Below are 23,878 nucleotides of genomic sequence, written 5' to 3' on the forward strand. Positions count from 1 at the left end.
CATTGGTCACTTAAAAGATACACAAAAAATTACCTTTATTCCTTCTCTTGTCCCCCACCTTCAAACTGAACAGCAAATCCGACTTTCACAACAAAGTATTTGTAGCTTTCAAGACTGACTTTCCAAAAGCCCTACCCTCTCCTTTACTTGCTCGTCTTGCGAACAGCAACGTAGAGAAGAAACTGTTGTTAAGTTCTAACACGGGAGTCTTTTAGATTGAAACGTTTGAGGTTGTTGTAAAACGCTGGTGCAATCTTGGGTAAAAGTGCGTTTGGCTCGTCTGAATTGTCCACTACAAGCATGGACATGGTTAATACCTGAGTTTTTTAACATGAATATATTAACAAATGAAGCCCTACTTCTGAGTGTTTTCTTCTCCGGGTGCCCTTCCATCGCGACATACAAACTCGTATGTTGACTATTAATGGAAGAGATAAAGAAAAAGCACTGCTTGATTTAACTAAATATGGTAATTAGCAAAAGAATACAAACATACATGTTCTTAACTGTAACGGGAAAGAATTCCTTTCTCACAGATGGAACTTGTAACGGGAACACGTTCCAAAAATCAGAAGGAACGAGGAACGAGCTTTCGTTCCTTTTTATGAGGAACGTTTACAACAGGGGTTAGTATATGGGTAGAAGAGGAAAATCTAAGTAGACCGACTGCACGCCGTTGGTTCCTCTTTGATTCGATGCGCTACGATCATATTCATTTAAACCCATCTACAGCGCGTCGGAGTTTTGGAAAATCGAACTGATGAAAGGCAGCACTAGATATCTTCTTTGAAGACGCCTGCGCATGCGGGCGCTATATTCCGCCTGGAGCTTAATTCACGCTCACGGCTTAGGGCAGAAAAAGTAAATTCTCACTCGAAATCATTTGCTTTAATTTCACGAATAAGGTAAACCTTCGTCTTGTAGTAAGCTGTTTCGTTTCTATGGGTTTTGTGATTCTGTTTCTGGAAGAGTTTGAGGAATCTTCCTCAGACTTTCACTTTTGTTTTTACAAGAAAGTTTCTTTGTATCCACCAAAACGTGTGCACATGGTGAAAGGCAAATTAAAAAAATAAAAGAAAGTCACGTCCAGAAAGCAGGAACACGACAAAACAATGTTTAACTTTGAAGACTGCTCATATGTTTGTTTGGAGCGAGTCTTTTGTAGCGGGGGTATGCAAGTTCTATTTTCCTTTTTATTCGACTTTTTATTTAACAAAAATAAACATCGGACTCTAGCTAAGAAAAAAAATGAAAGCGAAATTGTCAGCTAACTCCTGGTAATCAATCAAATATGCGATGGTTACAAAGAAGAAAAGCACAAACCACACGATGCCGAAGTATAGGCGAAAGGGGCGACTTCTGCTTTAGAAAACATAGAGAGGTCGTCTCTATGTTTTCATGGTCGCAATTATTTGAACATGGCCATAATTATTTGAGAAGCGATGAGATGCACAAGGGCAATAAAAACAAAAAAAAAAAGACGATCCACCATTAGAGCATTTCAGGCCAGAAAACAAAATGTATTAATCCTTTGTACAGTGCTCAACTAAACGAAGTGGATTAGTAGAACGTATGGCCTCGCAAATAGTTATATCGGAGATTCCTGTGGTAACTAATGACGGAGGCACATAATTAACTATTTATGGTAGCCATATACGCTAGAGTAACTGTATATGCTCCTAAGGTCGACCGTACCCAGTTACTTTAACGAGTCCACGCTCTCAGGTGGAACATTTTTGGCTCGTCGAGCACTGTACGGACTGTAAGGAAACAGGATTGCCTACTGAGGTCTCTAATTTAGGGAGAAGAAACGAACAAACAAGAACCTACCTGTAAACGTTATAGCGAAGGTTCTGGTTCTTATTTCGCAACAAAAATTTCTCATTTACAATGGGACGTTCCTGAATATTACATTCGGGCTTAGTAATTAATCTATTGATTTACGACATAATTGAACAATGCATTCATTGCCGTCTAATTTATTAACCGCAAAATCGCTCAAAGTAGATCCTCTACGGAGTTGTCGGAAGTTTTATGTTCCCCAGCAGCGTTTGTTCGGTGTGGAAGGACATTTGCTATAATACACAGTAATTACAAACCAAAATAAAAAATAAATGGCATTGTTTGTGTAGACGGCAGAATGAAACGAAAAAAATGCTTGTTGAAATGCTTGTCTTTATTTGTACTGTTATTTGTTAAAAAATTTAAAAAGGATTAGAGTATATTAAATGTTAAGTTAATGTCCTGGATAACAAATATGCAACGTAGATATATTGCGAGGATGTTTGGAGTGTTGAGTTTATTTAAAGTAATTCTGCCAAAATGTTTTCCAAACGGTTGTTTTAAATGTTTAAAAAACTAAATGTTTTTTTTAATCAAAACCACTAAAAGTCGCCACTGTTTATAGCTTCACTTTATCCCGGGCATCGTTTGATAACTGTTGAGAGTATGTTGAATTGAATAGGTTAAGGCCCAACAGCTGTAACCCACGCCAATAATTTTTTCCTTCTTTATAAAAATAGTTGAACTATTGTTGTACATACGCCAAATTGTGACGTCACTGGTATTGCTAGTAGACTGTTGTCAATTCAGAACTTCGTTAATTTGGTCAATTTTATCTGTAGTCTGTCTTTAATGTGAGCATGAAAATTTTCCTTTTGCCTTGTTTAAACATTTTTGTATCACTGACCACAAGTAAGGAATTGAAATAGCCACGTCTAAGAGCCATTGAACACATGCTGTTTAGCTGTCTGCTTAGGAATATTCCTTTATTCCTTACAAAAGTCGTTGTTACCCATACCAAAGATTTCCCTAGTGCTCAAAAATTACTAACATATTAGCCTTTCCGCCTAGCTCATATTGGGTACGGAAGGTTCCTACAAGACTTGACTGACAGAGAAAAAAAACGCTAATCTTGTTCGTTTTGGTAGAAATACAAAGATGATCTTCGGTGTCCATAGGGAACTGAATGATATGAGGAAAGTGTGGAAAGTTTGGGATAGCCTGCAAAGATACATACGTTTTTACTACTGCTATCAGCTAAAAAGGATGTACTAGCAATAAGAAATCTATATGCTGAGGTCACTATTTTTTTTTTTACTTTTTTCGTTATCTTCTTATCCTTGCCTCAGTCGTCGGCACGTGGCTTTTGACGGTATGTCAGATACACCGATAAATTAAATAAAATCCCCCCATATCTTATTAATAATCCCGTATACGTGATAAACTCAATCAGCTTCCACGATCATTCAATTAAAGGGACCATGAAATGATTTTAACATCGAGTTTCATCCACCGCACGTCGTAAAAGGTGTGAAAAGAAACACAAAAACACAAAAATAGGGAGCCCCAAAAAAATATTTGCTATAGAACTTTTAAAAGAAAACTGGACTCTTTTGCGCCTTCCTTCCTTCGCCTGTTCACTACGATGCATCCGCGGAAATGGAGCACGTCAGCCAAATCCACGTCGCCTATTGGGTAAGAGCCTACCTCACCAGCACCGCGATCGTAAACAATAAATAGCCGGCGAATGTTTCCTAAAAGTTTTGTTAAATAATATTCAGATCCACATTTTGTAGCATAATTAGAGATGTGTGGCGAAAATTGCCAAATTTGATAATGCTGAGAGCCAAGCGCCATCTATCGTGTGGTAAACGAAGCAACTACTGCGCGTGCGCAGTAGGGCAGGGCCGACAGTTACTTGGGTGGCGGCGGTGGCGGCGACCGGCGAACGTTTCTTTTCTTTGTTTTCCTTCCTCTCAAAACTCTGACTGACTGAACGTTTATTTTTCTACGTGTTCTTCCCGCGCGTGCCGACTTCAAGCAGCAAGAAAACAGTACTTAAAACAGACCACGACGAACAAGAACGCTGGATCCACCGACTCCGACGAAGCGCTGCTCAGAATATAGGCCTAGCAGGCATTCCGACTCGGCGCTGCGTTGCTTCGTCGCAGGACCGTCTGCCTACGACCGGCTGGCGTGCTAAATGGAATATGCCCGCGCGACCCTTGTGGACCCTTCCCGTATTATAGTTTGATCGCTGACCTCAATTCTAGATTAAGAGGTGAGGTCAATCTCTTCCCCTTGTTTTCCGAGGCAGTGTTGACGAACACTCGTCGAAAAGGGACTCTCGTCGATTCTATCTTCTTGTTTTGTGTGATATAGAGCTGAAATAAACGCCGTATGGATTACCTTGGTAACACGGTATGTACACTTTGTTATTGGTATCCCATTTTTATTCTGACAGACTGCACGTCACTGTCGAGCTATAACAGTTCGTGGGAGGTATACGTACAACCCCGGTCCAACCTTTCTTTGCCGAGTGTCGCGTCAGTATCGAGTTGCAATCGCAAAAGAGCGGTCCCGAAGCGCTTACAAACAGCGCGAATACAGCACTTCCATCAAGCGCGCGCGTCCGCTCCGAGTGTAAACAGGTATTTACGTGGCTCTTGCTGACACTCGTAGTTCAAACGTGTCTTTTTTAACGTCGGCTCGCTCCTGCATCTCCGAGGCCGCGAGAAACGCCATCTACGTCGCTTTGCAAACGACTGACACGGGCCGGCCCTTCTGCCAACAATGACAGGGTGGTTGACTTCTGGAGTCTTCAGCGGAAGACTCGCTGCACTTCCCAACAGGCATACCGGCGTATGGGACTAGTCCCATGCTGTCGCTGTAGCACAACATATCTCATTGAATTTCGCTCAGCTGCGATGCGGCGATGAGAGACGCCGATTCAGGAAATACGTCGGTGACATCAGCGCAGTAAAACCTACCGGCGCACCCCAACTCGTTGACGCTAACACTCCCATGCTCCTACTGCCGAGAGAACTTCCGGTTCCGGAAACGGCCTACGTCACGGCTTGTTTTGCGGTCAGTTGGAGAGAATGAAAAAGTCGATATTTCAATAATTTTTTGTGTAGAAGTTAATAAACCGAGACGAAAACGGATGCCTGTTCGGCATTCAGTGAACATTGACGGTTTAATGTAAAAGTTATCTGGAAAAAGTAAAAAGGTCATTTCATGGTCCCTTTAAGCGATAATTGTCGAGAAACTTTTCCAATTCATCGGTTAAAACTTTTTAATCGGTGAACAGCCTTATTACGCATGTCTGATACTCGAACTATGACATTCAAGTGAAATTTCTGTTTGGCACGTCGAGTAGCACACCATCCCACTTCTTACGCAAAATGTCGTCTGTCCCGTCCAAAGACGCCAAAGATGGACAGCCAGCTGAGGTGTCGCTACTACGCGGGAGAATCCGGCTTCTTCAAGCTGCAGCCAATGAAACTCGAAGAATACAACCTTAAGCCTTACGTCGTCGTGCTGCGCGACCTTCTGCAAGACAGAGACCTCGACGATATGATCGCCTTCGCTGAGCCACGGGTAAGGAAACTCCCAGTTTTGCTTAGTTTGCAATAACATAATTTGGAAGAGGTGTGCAAATACCGGTAGCAATTGAATGACGCAATGTCATCCCTATCAATAACACTTAAAAAAAGCTGTGTAAGCGGCCCTTCTTTCCAGTACGAAGGTTATGAGTTAAGGCTGCGGTACCACGGCGGCCATCTTGAACAAAACATTAGTTGAACCACCAGGGCGGCGTTGGCTGTCCGTATGAGCAAATGCTGCAAAACCTGCGCGCCAATTTCGAAACCCTTTTTCCCGTCGCTTGCGACCTTGAGTTTCCTTCTCCACTCTTACGCCCCTCCTTTCACGTGTTCACCCTCTGGCGCGTCGCGCCCACGTTCATTGTTGGGAGGACAATGTACCGGATAATCCCCAACTTGAGGCCCCCTGCCAAAATTGTCCGGCTGCCAAGTGATTTGAGCGAGATGGGGTTTTGAAGCGGTATGGAAAAGTGGGACCGTCAATTTTGAACTATGCCTTTTCGATACTGCATTAGTTGTGTACGGGGCTGGCCAAGGCACGGGCGCGAGGACGTAACTGTATACAATGCTTGGGTTGCAGGAGCACTCGCGCGTAGAAATGGTAGGACGCGCTTTCTGAAATCACACGCCTACATTCCGCAGCGTTGCAATCCTACGAGTAAAACAGAGTACATCTTCGGACAGTGCGTGAGTTGATGCCGGCCGTACGAAAGACACACCTCGCGCTTCCTGTCACTACTGCCTCTGCTTGCACGCGCTGCCGATTGGCGGTCCTTTCTTTATTTTGTTTCGTCGCTCTTTTGAAAATACTGAAACTAATATTTTCTCAGACCCTGCTCATCGTACCTCTGCACTACAGTTGTGTAAACACGTTGTGATGTAATTTGAGATATGGGACGGAGTGTCTACATTCTTATTTCGTGTGTAATGCCGGCATAATATTCCTTTGCAGCCAGAGGGTCAAAATAATGGAAGGGTCGGCAGCAAAAACTATTTCAATGACCGAATTATGATCAAACACCAGTAAGAACATAAAAAAGAAATCACATGGGGACAATAAACATATTGCTACAAGAGGATGGTGCGTGGGGCACAAAAAATATTCGGAGTGACGTTGAGGGCACGCGACAAGCCAGATCTTTCCTGATGGCAGCCGTAAAAGTTGATCTGGTGCCTCGTTTTGATCGGCTTTGCACGGAAACTCGTAAACTACCAACTATCTTGTCAGTGGTGAACATAGTGAGCATGAACTGGATGATTTTTTTGTTGTTGTTTTTGTTTCTGTAGTGAGAGTATGGAAATATGAGACGTCCGCTGACGCTTGCGTCGGCTAGCGGAACCTCAGTCGCCGATCGCGGCCGATGTCATGGGCGTATACAAATACATCAAGTCGTCTGGGCGGGAGCAGTTGAAGCGCCGCACTTTTTTGGCCGGTCAGTAGAGACTCCGCGAATTCTGACTCGAGGCTACTCTGTGCACGTGCGGAGGGAGCCGCTACTGAGCGCGACCAATCGGAAACCAAGGATGGCTGAAATTTCCTAATTGCCATGAGATTTGCAAATTCGTTCTTCCCGCCGTAGTAAATTCGTCCGAATCGTTATTCGATTTCCTAATCGATTATTTGGATGAAAAGATATATTTCAAAATTCGTACGTGGCTCACGAAATGGCAATAAAATTGTTATAGGATTTCAAACCTATATAGTGTCGCCCTAATTTACAAACTTGTTTCACTTGAAATTAGAGTACACGCGCAAGCGAGCTGGTGGAAGCCTATACTAAAAAGGCCAGAAACAAGAGAAACAAAAAATAAATAAATAAGAGCGGGATAAGCGCAACAGTCTCAAATCACAGCTGAAAATGGTTACTTGGTAAGTGTAAATGTCCAGACATTGTATTAGTAAAATGTATATATATATATATATATATATATATATATATATATATATATATATATATATATATATAAAAAGTCACAAATGCGTACTGTCGGAGTTATTAATTCGAAGTTCATTCCGACGTTTCGAGCGGGGACCGTTCTTCATTAGGTGATGAAGAGTCGTCCCCGCTCGAAACGTCGTAGTAAAGTTCGAATTAGTAACTCTGACAGTACGCATTTTTGCCTTTGTATATATATATATATATATATATAGGGAGAGAGAGAGATAGATAGATAGATATTTTTCGCTATTTGCTGACGGCCGAAACTAACTATGCAACACAACAAGTAAAACCACAGAGCTGCCCCGCCTCATATCACCCTCAGTTGGAGCTCGACTGACACATTGCGCCGATCAAGCATCACCAACAGCTCAACACCTAAACGCCACGGCGTTCACTATCTTTGTTTAGGTGATTCCACCCACTAATGTAACAACCCATACAATGCGCCGTGATAAAGTGCTTTTTGTCTTTGTGTATGTGTTTTTGTGACATCTAACCTCTGTTTGCGCTCTGACTAAGAATGAAACCATGTATACTAAAACGGGATACGGTCCATTCGTCACATGCGCACTCGTCACAGGACGATTGGTCACAGGACGATTCGTCACACAGGAACATTCGTCATAGGATGACTCGTCACGCGGCCAACCGGTCCTACAATAGTTCGTCCCCCCAAAATGTGTCGTTCAATTTGGTTCCAGCGGACGAAGTGGCTCACCTCATATTTTAGTATGTCTGTGGCTTCTGAAAGGCAAAGAATTTGTAACAAACGTTTTATCTTCTGGTTCGGTCCCGAACATTGAATGTTGGTTTGGCCTGACAAAGTGGGTCACCTCTTATCTTAGCATATGTCTTTCACTTCTCAAGGTCAAAGAATTTGTAGCAGACGTTTAGCTTCTGGGTCCGTCCCGAACGGTGAATGCGGAGGTCATATAAGAGCGACTATTTTTGAACTCGGACTACATTCAAAAGGATGGAGGTGATCGCAAAAGAGAGAGGTGGAGCCATGCAGGTGCACGAGGGGTGCTCGTACATATGCAGCAGAAAGAATTCCGATACTTACTGGTTTTCTCGAAGAGGTGTATGCAAGGCAAAGTAAAAACTGATTTGGCTGCCAGTCGGATTATTGCTCGTGCCAGCAACTTAGATCAGCCTGCTGAAAAGTCGCAATATTATGAAAGGAAAAGCGGATGAGTATTGTAAGATTAGTTTTTCTAACCACTAGTTTATGTCACATTGGGAAGTCGTGAAACTCCTCATCGGAGAATGTGGGCAGTTGTTCAAATTTACAATTTTCTATCGTCCCCTGCCCGATCGATGTGACCAGTTGCCCGCATTACGAGTCATCCTGTGACGAATGTTCCTATGTGACGAATCGTCCTATGACAAATCGTCCTGCGACGAGTGCGCATGTGACGAATCGTCCTCATCCCTACTAAAACATCGGTAGTGGTCTCTATTTTTAGCGACGCTCGCACACGTCTTGCCTTTGACGCAGTGGCATTCTCATCTCCCATACACGGACATTTGGACAAAATAGGTTGGTCGGCCTTCACTCATTAGCTGCGGAACGTTTTGACCGTGACGTATGTATAATTCAAAGAAGCACCGACAGGCGGGTGCCCCTTTGAAAACAAATCATGTTCGCGTAGAGATATTTAGCGGCTATAGTATAGCCCGTGGGTATTTATTTCTAGGCCAACTCGTCGGCGTCAGTCGGTACAGGCGCTGGAGGCGTGATGAAAATGCTGGCAGATGTCGGCTTGACGAGCCCCACACTCTCCCCTTACAGCAGATGGCAAATAAACCAACAACAATCTTTGTCGACGGGCAATTGATTGAAGAGGCCAATCGGTAGTAGGATGACTCGACAAAGGGTAATTCATCAAAAATTCCAACTCGTTGACAATTGTTTGTGAGGCCATTCAGTTTCCACATTGCACTCATCTTCTGTATTAGAACACATACACATGTTAGACATTTTAATATAAGCAAGTTTCGGGCACCGGATATTTTTTTGAAAAGCTGTTTCACCGAATTTCGCATCTCCGGGTTCGTCGAATTTTGATATGAAATCATAATATAACTATTATACTTGTCACTTCTTCAATTAGAAATGGTTACAGATAATTATAAAATAAAAGTAGGCTTTCGCAAAAATTATGTCGATTATAGGTAGGGTTCGGCTTTTTCGGTTTAAACCGATAAAAACCGATAAAAGTACGCCGAATCCATTTTTGGAAATTCGGTTTTAACCGAAAAAGGTCAGTTTTTAGGCTCGGCATTTTCGATTGAAACCGATAAAAATACGTCGCATTCATTTTCTAAAATTCAGTTTTAACCGGAAAAGCTCACTTTGACCTTCCAGTCGTACCGCAGAGCTGTGGCGAAAAAAATAAACGACAGTGTCTATCGAAATGTGCCCGAATTTATGGGATACACGGATGCCATCACGACGTTTTGGTTTGAATGTGCCGCATCATCGATCCGAACGTGAAGTCTGAAATGCCCCCTGACTCCCCATATACAAGCGTGTTTTTTAACTCGTTGTAAAGAAGACTGACTTGATTCAAGCTCTGCATGTTATGTTGTGCTTCAATACGTCGCACCGTGTCTCTTTTGGTGGTCACAATTCGTTGATGGGCCAATTTTGGCTCAGGCAGCTCTTCATATCCTCAGACTGCCAGTGTCCAGTGTTAGCGTTGTGAGGGCATTCTCGAAGCTCAGGGTTATATTAACAGGGAAGAAAGAGTGCGGATCAACGAGGAGAACTTGGGAATGTACATGTGTGTGTACTATAATAAGATCACGTAATCCTGACGTACAGACGGTAAAGTTCCATTTTTTTTTTGGAAATAGGCTTTATATCTTACTTGTCTGTACTTCTGTTTTCTTCTTGTTTCTTTTACAGTTGCACACATTCGCCAAATAAAGTGTCCATTTCTTTTTCAATGTATCTGTGCCGTTATTCTTTGAATGATCAAAAATATCAGAGCTACAAGAATCATCTGATCCGGTGACCGTTGGTGTTTATTGTATATCCACTGAAAACGCCGATAAAATTTTGAGGGCATAAATATACGCCGAAAAAAACCGAAAATTGAATTTTAAAATAAACACCGAAAAAAGTACGCCGAATTTTGAAAAAATAGAAACCGAAAACGCGGAACCCTAATTATAGGCTATGCCAACGTAGCCGAACAGTAAAAAAAAAATGTTATGAGGGTGTTTTTGTTAGGGTTCAAAAAAGACAAAGGCGATTCTTCAAATGAGCACTGGTCACACAGGCCGACTGGTAACATAATTAAAATAAAAGCACCGACTTCACAGAACAGGAAAAAACAATTTCACTAGACGTTTCGCCTCCATGAATAAACGCCTCCATGAATAAACGCCTCCATGAATCATGAATAACCAACTCGCCCAAGCTGAAGTTCTGACCAGTTTCGCCTCCCTTGCGGGAGGCATCTTCAGTAGTCACACAACAATGCCTGTGTAAGCTTCGTGGAGAGGGCCGCGTTTTTTGTTACACACGGATGTGTGTGTCCCTGCGAACAAACCACGATTCTAGGATTTTCGGGACCCCCATCTGTCCTCCCTCGCCAAGGTCGTCGCGGCCGGGAAGTCAAAATAATGCCCTATTGTCTACACAGAGTACACCAGTTCAGACTTCAGTCGGGTCGCGTGGGATGCGCACGTGACGTCACGCTTGTGTTTACAAAGCAAATGAAAAGTTCAACCTCAAGTCAACGCTATTTATCAAATATGTCCGTACTTCGTGGAGAGGGCCGCGGTTTTTCTTACACACGGATGTGTCTCTGAGAACAAACACGATTTTAGGAGATTTTCGGGACCCCCATCTTTGCCATAGGGTGACTCGTTTATCGGACTGTTCGTCGCAGCGAGAGTACAGGGAAGGATAATAATTCATACCCTATATCGTGCAGAAGAGAAGAATATAAAAAAAAAGAAAACGAAGCGAAAATTTCGATTTCCTTTCTTGTGGACAGGGCATTGTAGGTGAACGTGGCTTCCTTGTTTGATTCGCCAAAGTAGCAACAAAGCGACATTTTACGATCGAGCGAGCACCGTCGGAAACACTGCCCAAAATAATTTTATAGGGAGTTTCACGGCTTTCCACTGCGACATAAGCACGTGGATAGAAAAACAAATATTGACAACAATAATTGTCGAATATTTTTGGCACGCTCACACCTGGTTTTTCTTCATAATTTGATGACTCATACGTTGATTTTGTTTGCGGAACCGTACTTCTGACCGGCAATTTTATTGCGTACGCGAAGCTTTTGCGTGCGATCCACTACAGTTAATTATTTTGAGGTGTCCAAGTTGAAGCGGTGCGTGTTATTTTTCGATCTCTGTCCGAATGATACAAAGTTTCACGTTTTCACCCTGTGAGTGAAGCGAGTTGGTCAGTGCTAGCATCGAAGGCTAACTTCGAACTCTAATTTGGAAATAATGTCTCTGTTGCCGCATCGCAGACAAAGATATATATGCTCTTATCACTGTAGCAAAATAACGTGGCAGGATTTGTGCTCTTGTTATGATCGTGTACCATTGTAGTCGACGTCATCCCAGCACGGCGTAATTCGGTTCAGCCCTGCAAACCACACTTGGGAAAAAAATGAAAGTTTGCACCTTGTTTGTTCAATTTTTTTGTTATACTGCAGAAACACATTGCGCCCCGTGTTTTTGAAGGCACGGTAGACGGTGGTGACGGTGAGGTGACCGACCCCCATGTCAGCCGGCGTCTCGCTCGACCTCCTCGGAGGACAGGTCGTTTTTACTGGTGACTGGTGCATACGTGGAGCAACTCCGCGCGCATTGCGTTCTTCATCTCAGAGAACGCAATACATGACTCAGCTCTATCTCGTCATCGCTCCAAAATGACAAGTGGAATTCGCAACTGTAGTCGGTGACAGGTCAAGAACGAAGTGGGAGCTCCTCCCACCCTGTTCCACTTCAGCGGAGCGAACGGGGGAGAGGAGGTCACCCCCTCTCCAGCGTTCGCAAATGGCAAATATTAGTTTATTAGGCCACTAACTGTCAATTTACGCTCGTTCCTTTACGTCCGCCGCAGCCGATAATGTTATCCCCGGGAATACCAAAAGTATAATTTCTTTCAGCAAAAAAAAAACAAAACAAAACAAAACAGAATAATAAAACGCCCGGTATATCACAGCTTTGACAACGCTTCACGTGTGTGAGGTTCGATGACCGACAGAGAACCACCGCTGGCCGTGCTCCCGAAGCGGGGAAGTGCAATCTATGGAGACCGATCATATTATCAGAAAGGTGCAGACTAGGGAGCCTTCATGTGCGCGAAGCGCACATGGAGGCACTCTAATGCGGACAATCCAGGAAAAGTATTCTTGCAACTATGAGGTTCCAGTTGTACTTACATATGCATTATCGTCAAATTTGACGGAGTTCCTTCCAACACTAAAGAGTTGTCAAGAGTGAAGATTATAAAGGAGAATATCAGCAGGAATCTATTGCCTGTTTACTGAAAACAAAACAAGCATCAGAAAAACGCATTTGGGCGGCCGGGGAGGCCAGAAGCACGGACTGCGCGCACCCAGCGTGGAACCAGCGAATGAGAGGGCACTCCTAGCAATCTGTTTTCAGAGCCACGGTATGCCGGCTGCCGGCCAAATGTCCACTTTAATTCTATTATGGCTTTCGAAACGTAAATACACGCTCGGGAATTTTCAACAATATCACGCGAGCGCCGACCGGCCTGTAGATCAGCGCATCGTCACGGCGCGAAGTAGCGATATCAATGACAGTACGCGCGTGCGCAGAAGAAACGCGCCGAAGTCGGCGTCGGCTGCTAAGCTGTTTCCCCAATCACGACCCACCCCTGGCGCGACGCCCACCGCTTGCTCCACCCCATAAGCAGGGGACCTAGTAATCAAAGCGACACACACGGTACGCAAACACGAACAGCAGCCAGTAGGAAGGACACCGACACGAGCTTAGTCAGCGAACGAAAAGACAGACACAAACTTCACTCTAGGCAAACAGAGCAGGGGTAGTTACAAGGATGAGATGCGTGCGCAGACGGAGGTAAGCAGTGCACAATAAATACGCGAAAACTCGCAGCAACCGAAGAACTGCGCAGCAAACACGTACGTGCACACGCACCAGAAGCACGTGCGTCACGCTGCGTATCTACGCAGAACTGGCGATTTTGGCATTTCGGTAATTTGAAACTTCGATATCGATTCCGTGAACAATTTATTCAGCAAACTGAACCGGTGGAGCCTCGCATAAAAAAAAAATCGTTTAACAATATGAAAGCGACTGAAATTCTTCCTAAAAGCTATATTAGCAGAAAGTACCGTGTTATAAAGGACCTCACGAGTTTCGACCAAGTTTTCCAGCACGTTATTTTGCAAGAAACGGAAGAAGCCAAGTGTACAACCAGTTTCCGAAGCTGGCAACCACAGCTGGAATCAGCGCCATCCTCGGCAGTTTCCTGAACCTCGCGTAGTCACATTTCAGCCACCGCCACATAGAGGGCGCAACCAGACATCCAATTTGTGTTTTCTGTGTGTTTTATGATTCTTTTTAATAAATAGGCTCGATTAGTGAAAATGTGCGCTAATAATCAGGACCTGGAACAGTAATCTCCATTTAATACTAAAAATATCGGCCTAAATGTCTGCCAAAAGGGGTCAAAATACTCGTTTTTGACTATCAACAAATACGTGATTTCACCTATATTCAAACTTTTTTTATGGAAAATCAAAAGTGAAATTTAGAAAAAGGGCCTCGCTTTGCAAAGCGGAATATGTTTTTCTTTGCGGGCCTACAATTTTATTCATGTGTGCCAATCCCTAAGCGCTGTACCACTGTACTACCAAATGAAGTTTGCCAAAATTAACGGTTTTTGTCACTTTTCACGTGAGCATTCCGAAAAAAGTTTAAGCCATATTACAATGAAATTTAGCGTAACTCTTTCGACCATAATTACAAACTGATGTAAAAAGTTTCAAATAAAATGACCGAGTAGGCGCCCAAAACTTCGCGACTGAAGTGCTTCCGCAAAGTCAATTTTTCTAAAGTAAATATCTGTCAAAATAAAATAAAAAACAAAAAAAGGGCCTCCGTTGACAATGAACGCACTCTTCTTCTATAACATTCTAAAATTAGAAAGAAATTGCTCCAATAGTGCACCCTGTACCACTGTACTACGAAACCATGTTTTGCCGAAAAGGTCAATGTTCGCGGGTGCCCTCTGAATTAGCTTTTTGCACTAGGAAAACAAATCCTACATCAGATAAAAGATAATGTTGTACACTACAAGATGATATATAACACATAATTTTAGCAAGCTTGAACACGCCACGATCGCATTTCGAAAACGTGCTGAAAGCGTCATATGTCATGGCCGCCGTGGGACCGCAGCCTTAAGCAGAGCTCGTCAATTTGAACCGGTATTCGCCCACCACTATAATTTAGTTATAAGGGACTATAGGCTGATGTACACCTATACATGTTCACAAAGAAATTGGAGGGCCCCTAGCGGCACGCCACCGGCGCCGCGCATGCGCGATCGGGTGTGGGAATCGAGCGCCGCGTCTCGCATCAACAAACCATTGAAATGAGATATTGTCAGCGTCAATGTAATTCCACATGCTCTTTTTTTTTTTTTTTTTTTTTTGAAGGGGGGGGGGGGGATTGTTGATTTTACGTATTCCAAACAATCCGCTACTACTTTCTGGGCCTGAGCGAAATGAACCTCTTCCAGACACCGGCGGCATCAGGCGACTTCTGCCGCAACTAAAAATCGAGGGTGTGACCTACCTGCGCTACCAAACGATAATGGGAGCTACGCTACCAGTTTCTTCGCTCTCTGAGCTGCGGCGCGTGCCCAACGCTACTTTAAAGAGGGGCATTCGTGGCGTCCACCCCAACGTCATGTTTTTCTTTCCGTCCACTCTCTTTTTTTGTGTGTGACACAATTATATACATGCTGCAATTGCGGGTTCTAGTTCGTGATCCACTGGTCGGCGTTCTTTGCAGAGGTTAGGCAAGAGCTTGATTTGAAAATGCGGACACCTTTTCTAAACCAACTATTCACCCCCGCCCTCGACCCCCCCCCCCCCCCCCCCCCCCCCCCCTCGAAGTGATGCGCTGTGAAAAACGCACTCAATTATGGCACCCACTGAATGCCGTATATACGTAGCTTGCAGGTGTCGCCAGTCTTGGGCATAGACGATTATTTTTACTCACTTGTTTTCTGGAGTTGCGGTGTTAAACTAGAACGGTAAACTGAACGCTCGTGGCACATAAAATATCGGCATGGCCACGAATGACGTTAGGGCAAGCTTCGGTGGGCCATAGGACGTACAGTCCTCGGATATTGCTACAATACTTTGTCTCAGCCTGGCAAGGACTAACTGCACAGGTTGTGCAAGCACGAGCGTCTAGCCTAGACTCCTTTGACTGGAGCACTCGTTCGCTGCACGAAGGCTCGTGCAGCCCTCGAAGCTTCACTTAAAGCAATTAGCTCGCGCTTTTTGTGTGCACGGCTATCAATAGTCCATGCTCAGATGAGACGAAGTATACGTTTCCAAGAAAGGTTCCTGTGCGCTGCCATTTTGAGCGATACTGGCGCAGCGTAGCGTTTCCGCCATCTGGGTTGCGCCAGGGGCATGTCATTGGGGTGTGCGATGACAAGATAGCGACGTCTGGTGTATCGCGGACGGCCAGCGTTAGCGGCGCACTTACTGTAACGGAACGCAGGAGGAGGTATCCACGCATAATCCAAACAAACCAAAGCTGCCGCGAGCGCACCCATCATGGATGCAATGGCCGTGCGACTTCTGGTGCTTTCTAATGAGCGCTTTGAGACCAGATATTTTTCAGATCTTTCTATTTGTTACTGGTTTAGATGTTTCATTTGATTGGTAGTGCTCTTTCACGGTCGAAAACAACACCTGTATGTTCTTTTTTTTTTGTGGTCAGTGGTGTGTGTTTGAGAGAGCGACTCTTGGTAATTTTGCACGACAAGCAGCGAACGTCCTGGCTGAAGACTAGGATAACATCTTAATCTTGTCTTAACAAGCCTAACCTTGAACCGCGCACCGAGGGGAGGCGGACCTAGTCTCCAACCAGGACGCTCGCTGCTTGTCGTAGAATGTTGCCAAGCGTTTCTTGCGGAAGACAAGGATATATTTTAAGGCATACTAGAACAAAAAACGAAACTAAACTTCGTTGACTCTGGAAACGTTTTTAGCACGTGCTACGAGGCTAATTTCACCCCAGTTGAAACCAAGATGGAAATATAAACGCTTCCGAAGAATGCAAACCGGAGGGACGTCAGGGCGGAAGGCGGAAGCTTTCTACGACTATGCAACTCGCGGAAACTGTTCATTACTTTTCGGATATCATTAGTGTGAGGGGACAGGGCCTTCGACCGAGTGTCACATCCCAAACTGCTTTTAAAACTATCCAAAATGTAATTAACTCACAACCTGCGTCGTTAGCTAACAGACAGCTTATGCAATAGACACTAGTTTATTGCGGTAAAAGGACAAAGATCACCATCCCTGTCGGTACGTTCCAGCGTACCATAGGGATTTGTGTTAGGCCCTCTCCTTTTCCTTGTATACATTACCGATCTAGTAAAATACAATATAAATACTAATGTCCGTCTGTTTGCTTATGATCTTGCAATAGTTAACAAAATAAAAGACGTCGCAGACCAAGCTGATCTGAATTTGAGCCTGACCAAAATTAGCAATCGGTGCCAGACATGGCATATGATTTTAAACCCCAAAAAAATGTGTCTCAATGACAGTAACCCGCAGAAAGACTTTTTTGCCCTTTTTACATAACTTTAAAAATTTTTCCTCTGCAACAGGTTTCATCTTTTAAATACTTTGGTGTCAGTATTACAATCCTGACCTTAGATGGAATGACTTGCTGTGCCAGGAAGCGGTGTTTCAACTTTGGTATCTTAGACGTCGCCTAAGACACTCTACCTCAGCAACAAAGCTAACAGCTTACAAACACTCGTCAAGCCCCTTTTAGAATATGCCAATATTATTTAGGATACGCAGAGGTCCTTAAACACAAACTGGAAAGAATACAAAAGAAAGCCCTTAGATCCAAACATAAAAGGCTAGATTCTGTGAGAACACTTTACGGCATAGCAGACATACAGCCCCTTCAAACGCGCAAGAAAATTAATATACGCACTTTGTTATACACACTGATCAACGATGGGTTTATAATACACAAGTCGCACCGTAAAAGAGTGGAATGAATTACCTTTTGACATTATAACTGCAGCATCTTCATAATCATTTAAAGTATCACTATTTTCATTGTAAAACGAACCCCATGTTATTGTGATCTAAAATTTTTAAATTATCAGTTTACGTGTGACTCACGTGTCATTTCTTCACTACTCTGATGTTTTTATTAGACATTGCACGTGTGTGTGTGTGTGTGTGTGTGTGTGTGTGTGTGTGTGTGTGTGCGCGCGTATGTGTGAGGTAGGGGATCACTTCTGACCGAGGATTCTCTTGCTACTGTCGACACTTTTTGTTGTGTTAGCATGGTGTGACCTTTGAATTGTGGTTTCTAGTTAGTACAGTTGTTAATAACTTTGTCGCACTGATATTTCTTATATTGCACCTTTCCCCCGGTCCTACGATGCCTTCCGTGAGAGTGTAGTAGGATCTGTAGATAAATAAATAAATAAATGATACAATAAAAAATCTAAGGTTTACTTCGTACAATTTTTTTTCTCTTTCTCGCGACAGCTGCAACAGTCAAAAACGTCAAGCGGGAGTGAAAATGATGAGCCACCAGATCGCACTAGCTCCAAGTAAATATTTCTTATCCCCAACATGAACTTTATTATTATTAATAATATTATTATTATTACTAATATTATATTGTGCCATCTAAGCGGTAAAACATCTATATTTTTCGTAACTCACACTTGTACTTCTATGGACCTTCTTGTGTTAATTTTCCCCCTTCGCTGGCGGCTGGGCTTCAGTCAGACAAGCCAACTTCAACTTTAATTAACCCAAGATAAAGCTTCAAAATAAAAAGTAGCTTTTTGTAGTTGTTTTAAAATAGAGAACTTCAACGCAATTTCCTAATGCAAGATAAGCCATCTGGATAATACATTAGATTTGTTTAATACCTCACCAAGAAGTAAATCGTACCAAAACCGTTAGCCATTTGTAATAAAACAATTAACAGCGAGATCGACCTTTAGGTTTCCGCTGCTCTCGATTTGAACTGGTCATTAAACCTGGGTAAATAATGGATGAACGAGGGAAGCAGTAGAACGTAATGACTTTTCATGACTGAAACTAAACGTCATAAATACAAAGAAGACTATGGCAACACTAGACATACATGTGATTACCAAAACTATGTAGTCAGTTGCATGTTAAGGAAAGCAGAAGCCAATCCCACAAAGCTCTCTGGTCGTCACTATTGATAGTTTTCTCCACTCAACTCGCCTCCTTTCTAACGTTCTCTCCACGAAAGTGGAATGACAAGATCGCTTTCGTTCCGAACAAATTGTTGCTGATTTGCCTCAAAATTGTTTCAGTATACTGAACAGGTCTGAACTGGTAGCTAATATCAGGAGTTGGAATATTTTTTCCCTTGCGAAGTTAGTAAAGTTTTAGGTTTTGCCCCTTCCCCCATTCCCCCCCCCCCTCCCCCCCGTCCATGCGCTATTGAAAATAGCACTTCAAACCCGATGTGTTATGGGTCCCTCTCAGCGCTTCCAGCCCCCTCAACCCAGCAAACCTCAACCCGGCACAAAAACAAACAGCAAAACGCGCTCCTCCCATTTTTCTCATGCGCCCTCTCTCTCTTGTGAGCGAGGACTTGATGAAGAAAAACAGTGCAAGGGGGAAAGGGCGGAAACCAGAAAAGCTCAAGTGCAGAGCAGCGACCTCTTTTCCATGGGGGCGTTTCTCGTGCGCACCTGTTTCCCCTTCGGCGCGGAGTCGCGTCAGCGCAACGACGGGAAGGGACGGGGAACATCTCCACAACTTACAAAACTCATATTGGCCGCCCAGAACGAAACGGCCAAGCGCTTCCCGGCGCATGCATCCTGAAGGGTCACGTGATTGCCCCCACAGATCCGTTATAAGGATTCTGATGGGTGCTGTGGTTTCACGGAAGTGATAGGGACAGGCACGCAGGCCTCCCAAAAAGTTATGGCCGGTTTCTTACGCCCTTTAAGTATTTGGGTACGTAGGCCCCTTAGAAAACTTTGACGGACATTTCAAATACGTCAAACATATTTATGAGTACGTCAAAACATTTGAGAAATCTTGGTAGTCCCCATAGATGGATTTTTAATAAGGTGGCGAAAAGCTTTTACTGGTAACCCTGAAAACAGACGTCACACGTTTTAATATGGGGAAATTTCAGCTTGTTTCAAAGAGGATACAAGAGGTTTTGATGGCGTGAAATGAATAGTGGTTAGGCCCACGTCAGCAAAACGAAAAACATGCCCAATAGGCTGTTTCTTTAGACTGCCTGCTTGATTTTCGGGATATACATGTGACGTCGCCCCAAAGAAGCGCGCCGCAAACTTTTTATTTCTTTAATCTCATTACTTTGTTTGCTCGACCCTCAATTGCCATTTTGTATTTAAAGGCGATAACGAGCATTCTAAGAAGGGTTAAGTTCTGGATTTCAGAAAATGTGTTTATTTTAGGTAGCTCAAAAAATCTGCCGGAGCCCATCCTGCTTTTCATAACCTGCAACAGACCGTATGTTAGCCAAAGCTGCAGCTATCGCGACGAATTTTGTTTTATGCAAAACATTCTTGTGACACCAGTGCCTGGCTGAACGACTATGATGCTCCGGTTGCTGAAAGAGTGAATAAGCATCTGCAGTCTCTCTTGGGTCTGGGAACCTTGTACGGCATGAGCGAGGCGGAACAATACCAGGTTAGACCTCTCTTGTATTTCTGTTTATTGTGTTTTGTGTTTGTTTATACTTCATCGTACAAATGTGTGCAGTAAAGATAAAGGCACAAGCGCGTGAACTTAGCTCAACAGAATCCGCAACTTTCAGCGATAGAGGCACAGCGGTGTGAGAATCGCATTCCTTAGCTCCTTTATAATCGACTTTAGAATGAACGTGCTTGCCTACATCTTCCTGACGTGGGAGTGTCAGGTAAGGCTCTTCTATCACTCGTTTTTCCCAAACTTAGAATTACTTGCGCGTCGTATACCCAATCGCGTACTGCTGTTCTCCAACGATCACCCAGTGGAGAGCCATTTTGATAGGAACTAGCGCGGCCCTGGAAGCCGTGAAAGTTGGAAATACTTCTGGTTCTACGAGAACTCGTGTATATAAAGCTCTTTTTAAAGCCACGCGTTCGAGCCCATGGCTTTGTCGGTACTGCAGATATTGGTGAGATCAGTCGTAGACAACGGAAAGCTACTCAGTCCCAGTGGACAACTGGCGTCGCCGCTCTAGGTGAAAAATTAAGTCATTATAGTCACAACCGATCTAGGATCTTTAACGTGCTTTACGCAGTAGTGATTACGCGACCCCACGACCTTACGATGCTCATCCAGATCGAAATGTGCAAAGGTGGGGATTGAAAAAAGTATCCCAGGTTCAGCAGCGAGAGCTCTCGCTCCGCATGCTCCGAGAGGCGGTACGATAGCACAAGCGGCCAACGGTCCCGCCGAAATTGGAACACAGGTCTGTGTAAAGTGTTTTTGAATATTTTTGGGGGGAGAGCGGGGGTGGGGAGCTGAAACCATTTGTATAAACAAACCCATGAATTCAGCGGATTTAAACTTTTCCCAGAGTTTTCTTTAGGTTGTGCATTTATTATATTAAATATGCATGAATGTACAGGGTGAGGCCGTAGGGACCAGCACGCATGCCTTGCGAAATGCGAATTTCAAACGTATATACCTGAAAACGGGCACGCAAGTGTAATTTCGCAAAAAGTATCATGTCTTTTTTTTAGGTCTCAATACTGAGGTAGCGAATTATTAAAAATAAAGGAACCTCGGAGCACGTGTGTTTCGTATGTCTTATACCAGACTCTTTGTCGACTGCACACTGGTTTAAGAGGTCGCTCGATGCGGGTTTGCTGAACGCAAAAACACAAAAACGCTAAAACCCAATGGCAGAGGCTGGCAATATAAGTAAGGTAATCGCGATAATTTATACTTTCAACAAAATATATAAACAATGACCACCTGGGAGCAAGAAACACAAACCACAACCAGATATGGCATAAAAAATGCACGGCCATTGTTATTGCTCTATTATTATTTCACCAAATCTTCTTGCGAAACTACGTTCGTGTATACCAATTTCAGGCATGTACGTTGGGAATTCATATTTTGCAAGGCGTTCCAAATCTGTTAGTCCTTACGACCGCACCCTGTGGGTGTTAGTAAACAAACATAAGCCTAAATAATTATGTTTGTTTGCTATGCACATGAGAAAAAACAGTGAAAACTGTCTGGAGGACGCTGCTACTCACGCATCGTACCACACACGCTCGAAACTGCTCGATCTGACTTTGGGTGTTTACCTTTAAGGGGATTTCACGTTTTTGCTTTATGCTGTGCCATTTGTGAAATAACAGCGAGAACTAGATGATTTTTACCGATTTCCTCCATTGCCTTCAACAGATTACAGAATCGGCGAACGCTTTTACCGCCATTCGTAACTCCAAGGAAGGTAACACCCCCTAGCGGGAAGGGCGTGGGACATAGGAAAATGATTGAATGCGCGAGGTTGGAGCTGCATCCATTCTCTATCTCATAGTTATATTCGCCACAAAAACCGTAGCTAAAAAAAAAAAAAAGTCTTCTTGTGGGTTGTTACTAATTTTTCCCTTCATGTAGAGAATTAAGATTTTAGCAGGTGCATTTCAGATTAGACATATGTTATCTCATCAAGAGGTATACGTTCAAACGCTAAAATCATGGCTTTTTCCTTCGGCATCCAAATGTTGTAAGAGCTCCTTGGAGCAGCACATAAAAATGTGCAAAACTTGTTTTTTACTTGATGTAACTACGAGTAGAGTTGCTCGCAGCATTGCCAAAAATAAAATGTTGTGATAGTAACGTCAGAAGCTGAACAGGAGGAGAACACTTCTTTTTTAACCGAACACTTGCTTTTGTACCACCGCGTCGCTTTTCCCCCCAAGAGGATTGGGTCACCACATAAACTTCGTAAAAATGCAGCTTTTCGCTCACACCCTGCCGTGGCTTCAACAGGCTTGCGCGTAGCGAGTGAGATAAATTATAGGACTTCGAATTGTGTGTGCTCAAGTTTACTTCTATTTCTTATCTGTGTCTACTTTGTATCAATGGCAGCTAGCCAACTACGGGATTGGAGGGCACTACGTGCCGCATCACGACTATCTTGAAGGTTCCATCCCATCTTGCAATGACGTGAGTAGTCCGAAGGTCCTTCTTTTTATGCTGCTGTTGTCGAGTCCGGGGGCTACTTAGAATGATATTCATAAATAATCTAAATTAGCTCAGAAGACGATATATTGCATCGGTTCCTCTAGTAAAAGACCAAGAAGGGGGGCGAATACAAATGGGGACACGCACACAACACGTCTCAATCTAAAGTGTTGTGTTTTTGTCTCAACTTCGCGTTCGCCCTTCGTCTCCAGCGTTACAACGAAGGATCCCTCGCTTTCACTTTTAAGTCACTAGATCCCGGGAAAGCATTATCATTCTAAATGCGTCAGCATATAATTTCCTTGTTCATGGAGCCATATTTCGTTTGGACGGTCGTGGTTTGGTGTGGACTGGACTGATCTGGAGTGAACTGGTTTCGTGGAACCGCGGGGCACTGCGCGATTCCCGGCGTGCTCTTTCGTTCTGTTCGTTTGCTCATTTATACATCAACTTTCCCTCTTGCATTGTTGAGGTGAGGTGAATGAAGAATTGAAAAGTAAAGTACCTTTGACTGCTCCAGCGATAGCATTGCGGACTTAAACGAATAAAACATAAATGAGAATGGCGGAAGCCAAAACAAAAGCGGATCCTGTTCAGAAACAACAATTCTGCTCTAAAGAGAAAAAAAACTATCTAGCGCCATCAAAGCCCAAAGAACGAGCCCAGTATATCAGGGGTGCTTATTTTCTTCTTTCCCACCCCTTTCTCTCTGTCTCTCTCAATTCTTCCCTTTCCTTCTTCGTTCTTCGCTTTCCTTTTTTCCTGATTCCACCTCCGCTGTCCTCCGTCCTCTCTTTTTCCCTCGCATCAAGTATTGTTAGGTTCGGTTGACTCCGTTTGGACATTTCAGTTGACTAAGATGGAAGTTTGGGCTAGTTGGTATTTCATGATTAAAAATTAAGACAGCGCAGAGACACGGACAAGAACGAGAAGGTAGACGAACGAGGCGATGGCTTACAACTCAAGTTAATTCGTGATAACATCGAGTATAAATACTGCAACGTCAAAAAAAAAGAGAAAAACCATGACATGGACGCCACGTGTTCCTTAAGCCTCCATCACATGCTGATACTGT

The 23,878-nt window shown here is 43.6% G+C and overlaps 1 protein-coding gene across 1 annotated transcript in view; it reads left to right on the top strand.

Moving 5' to 3' along the window:
* Positions 1-23,878, top strand: part of LOC8028089 (prolyl 4-hydroxylase subunit alpha-1) — a 62,692-nt gene that overhangs the window by 20,456 nt on the left and 18,358 nt on the right. Inside the window, exons 7-10 of the mRNA XM_042286923.1 lie at positions 5,209-5,382; positions 18,133-18,197; positions 20,190-20,301; positions 22,708-22,800. Of these exons, the coding sequence (XP_042142857.1) occupies positions 5,209-5,382; positions 18,133-18,197; positions 20,190-20,301; positions 22,708-22,800 (444 nt within the window). The remainder of the gene's footprint in view (positions 1-5,208; positions 5,383-18,132; positions 18,198-20,189; positions 20,302-22,707; positions 22,801-23,878) is intronic.

This window comes from Ixodes scapularis, unplaced genomic scaffold (genome assembly GCF_016920785.2).
Source record: "Ixodes scapularis isolate PalLabHiFi unplaced genomic scaffold, ASM1692078v2 PGA_scaffold8__174_contigs__length_109621045, whole genome shotgun sequence".
Classification (NCBI taxonomy): Eukaryota; Metazoa; Arthropoda; class Arachnida; order Ixodida; family Ixodidae; genus Ixodes; species Ixodes scapularis.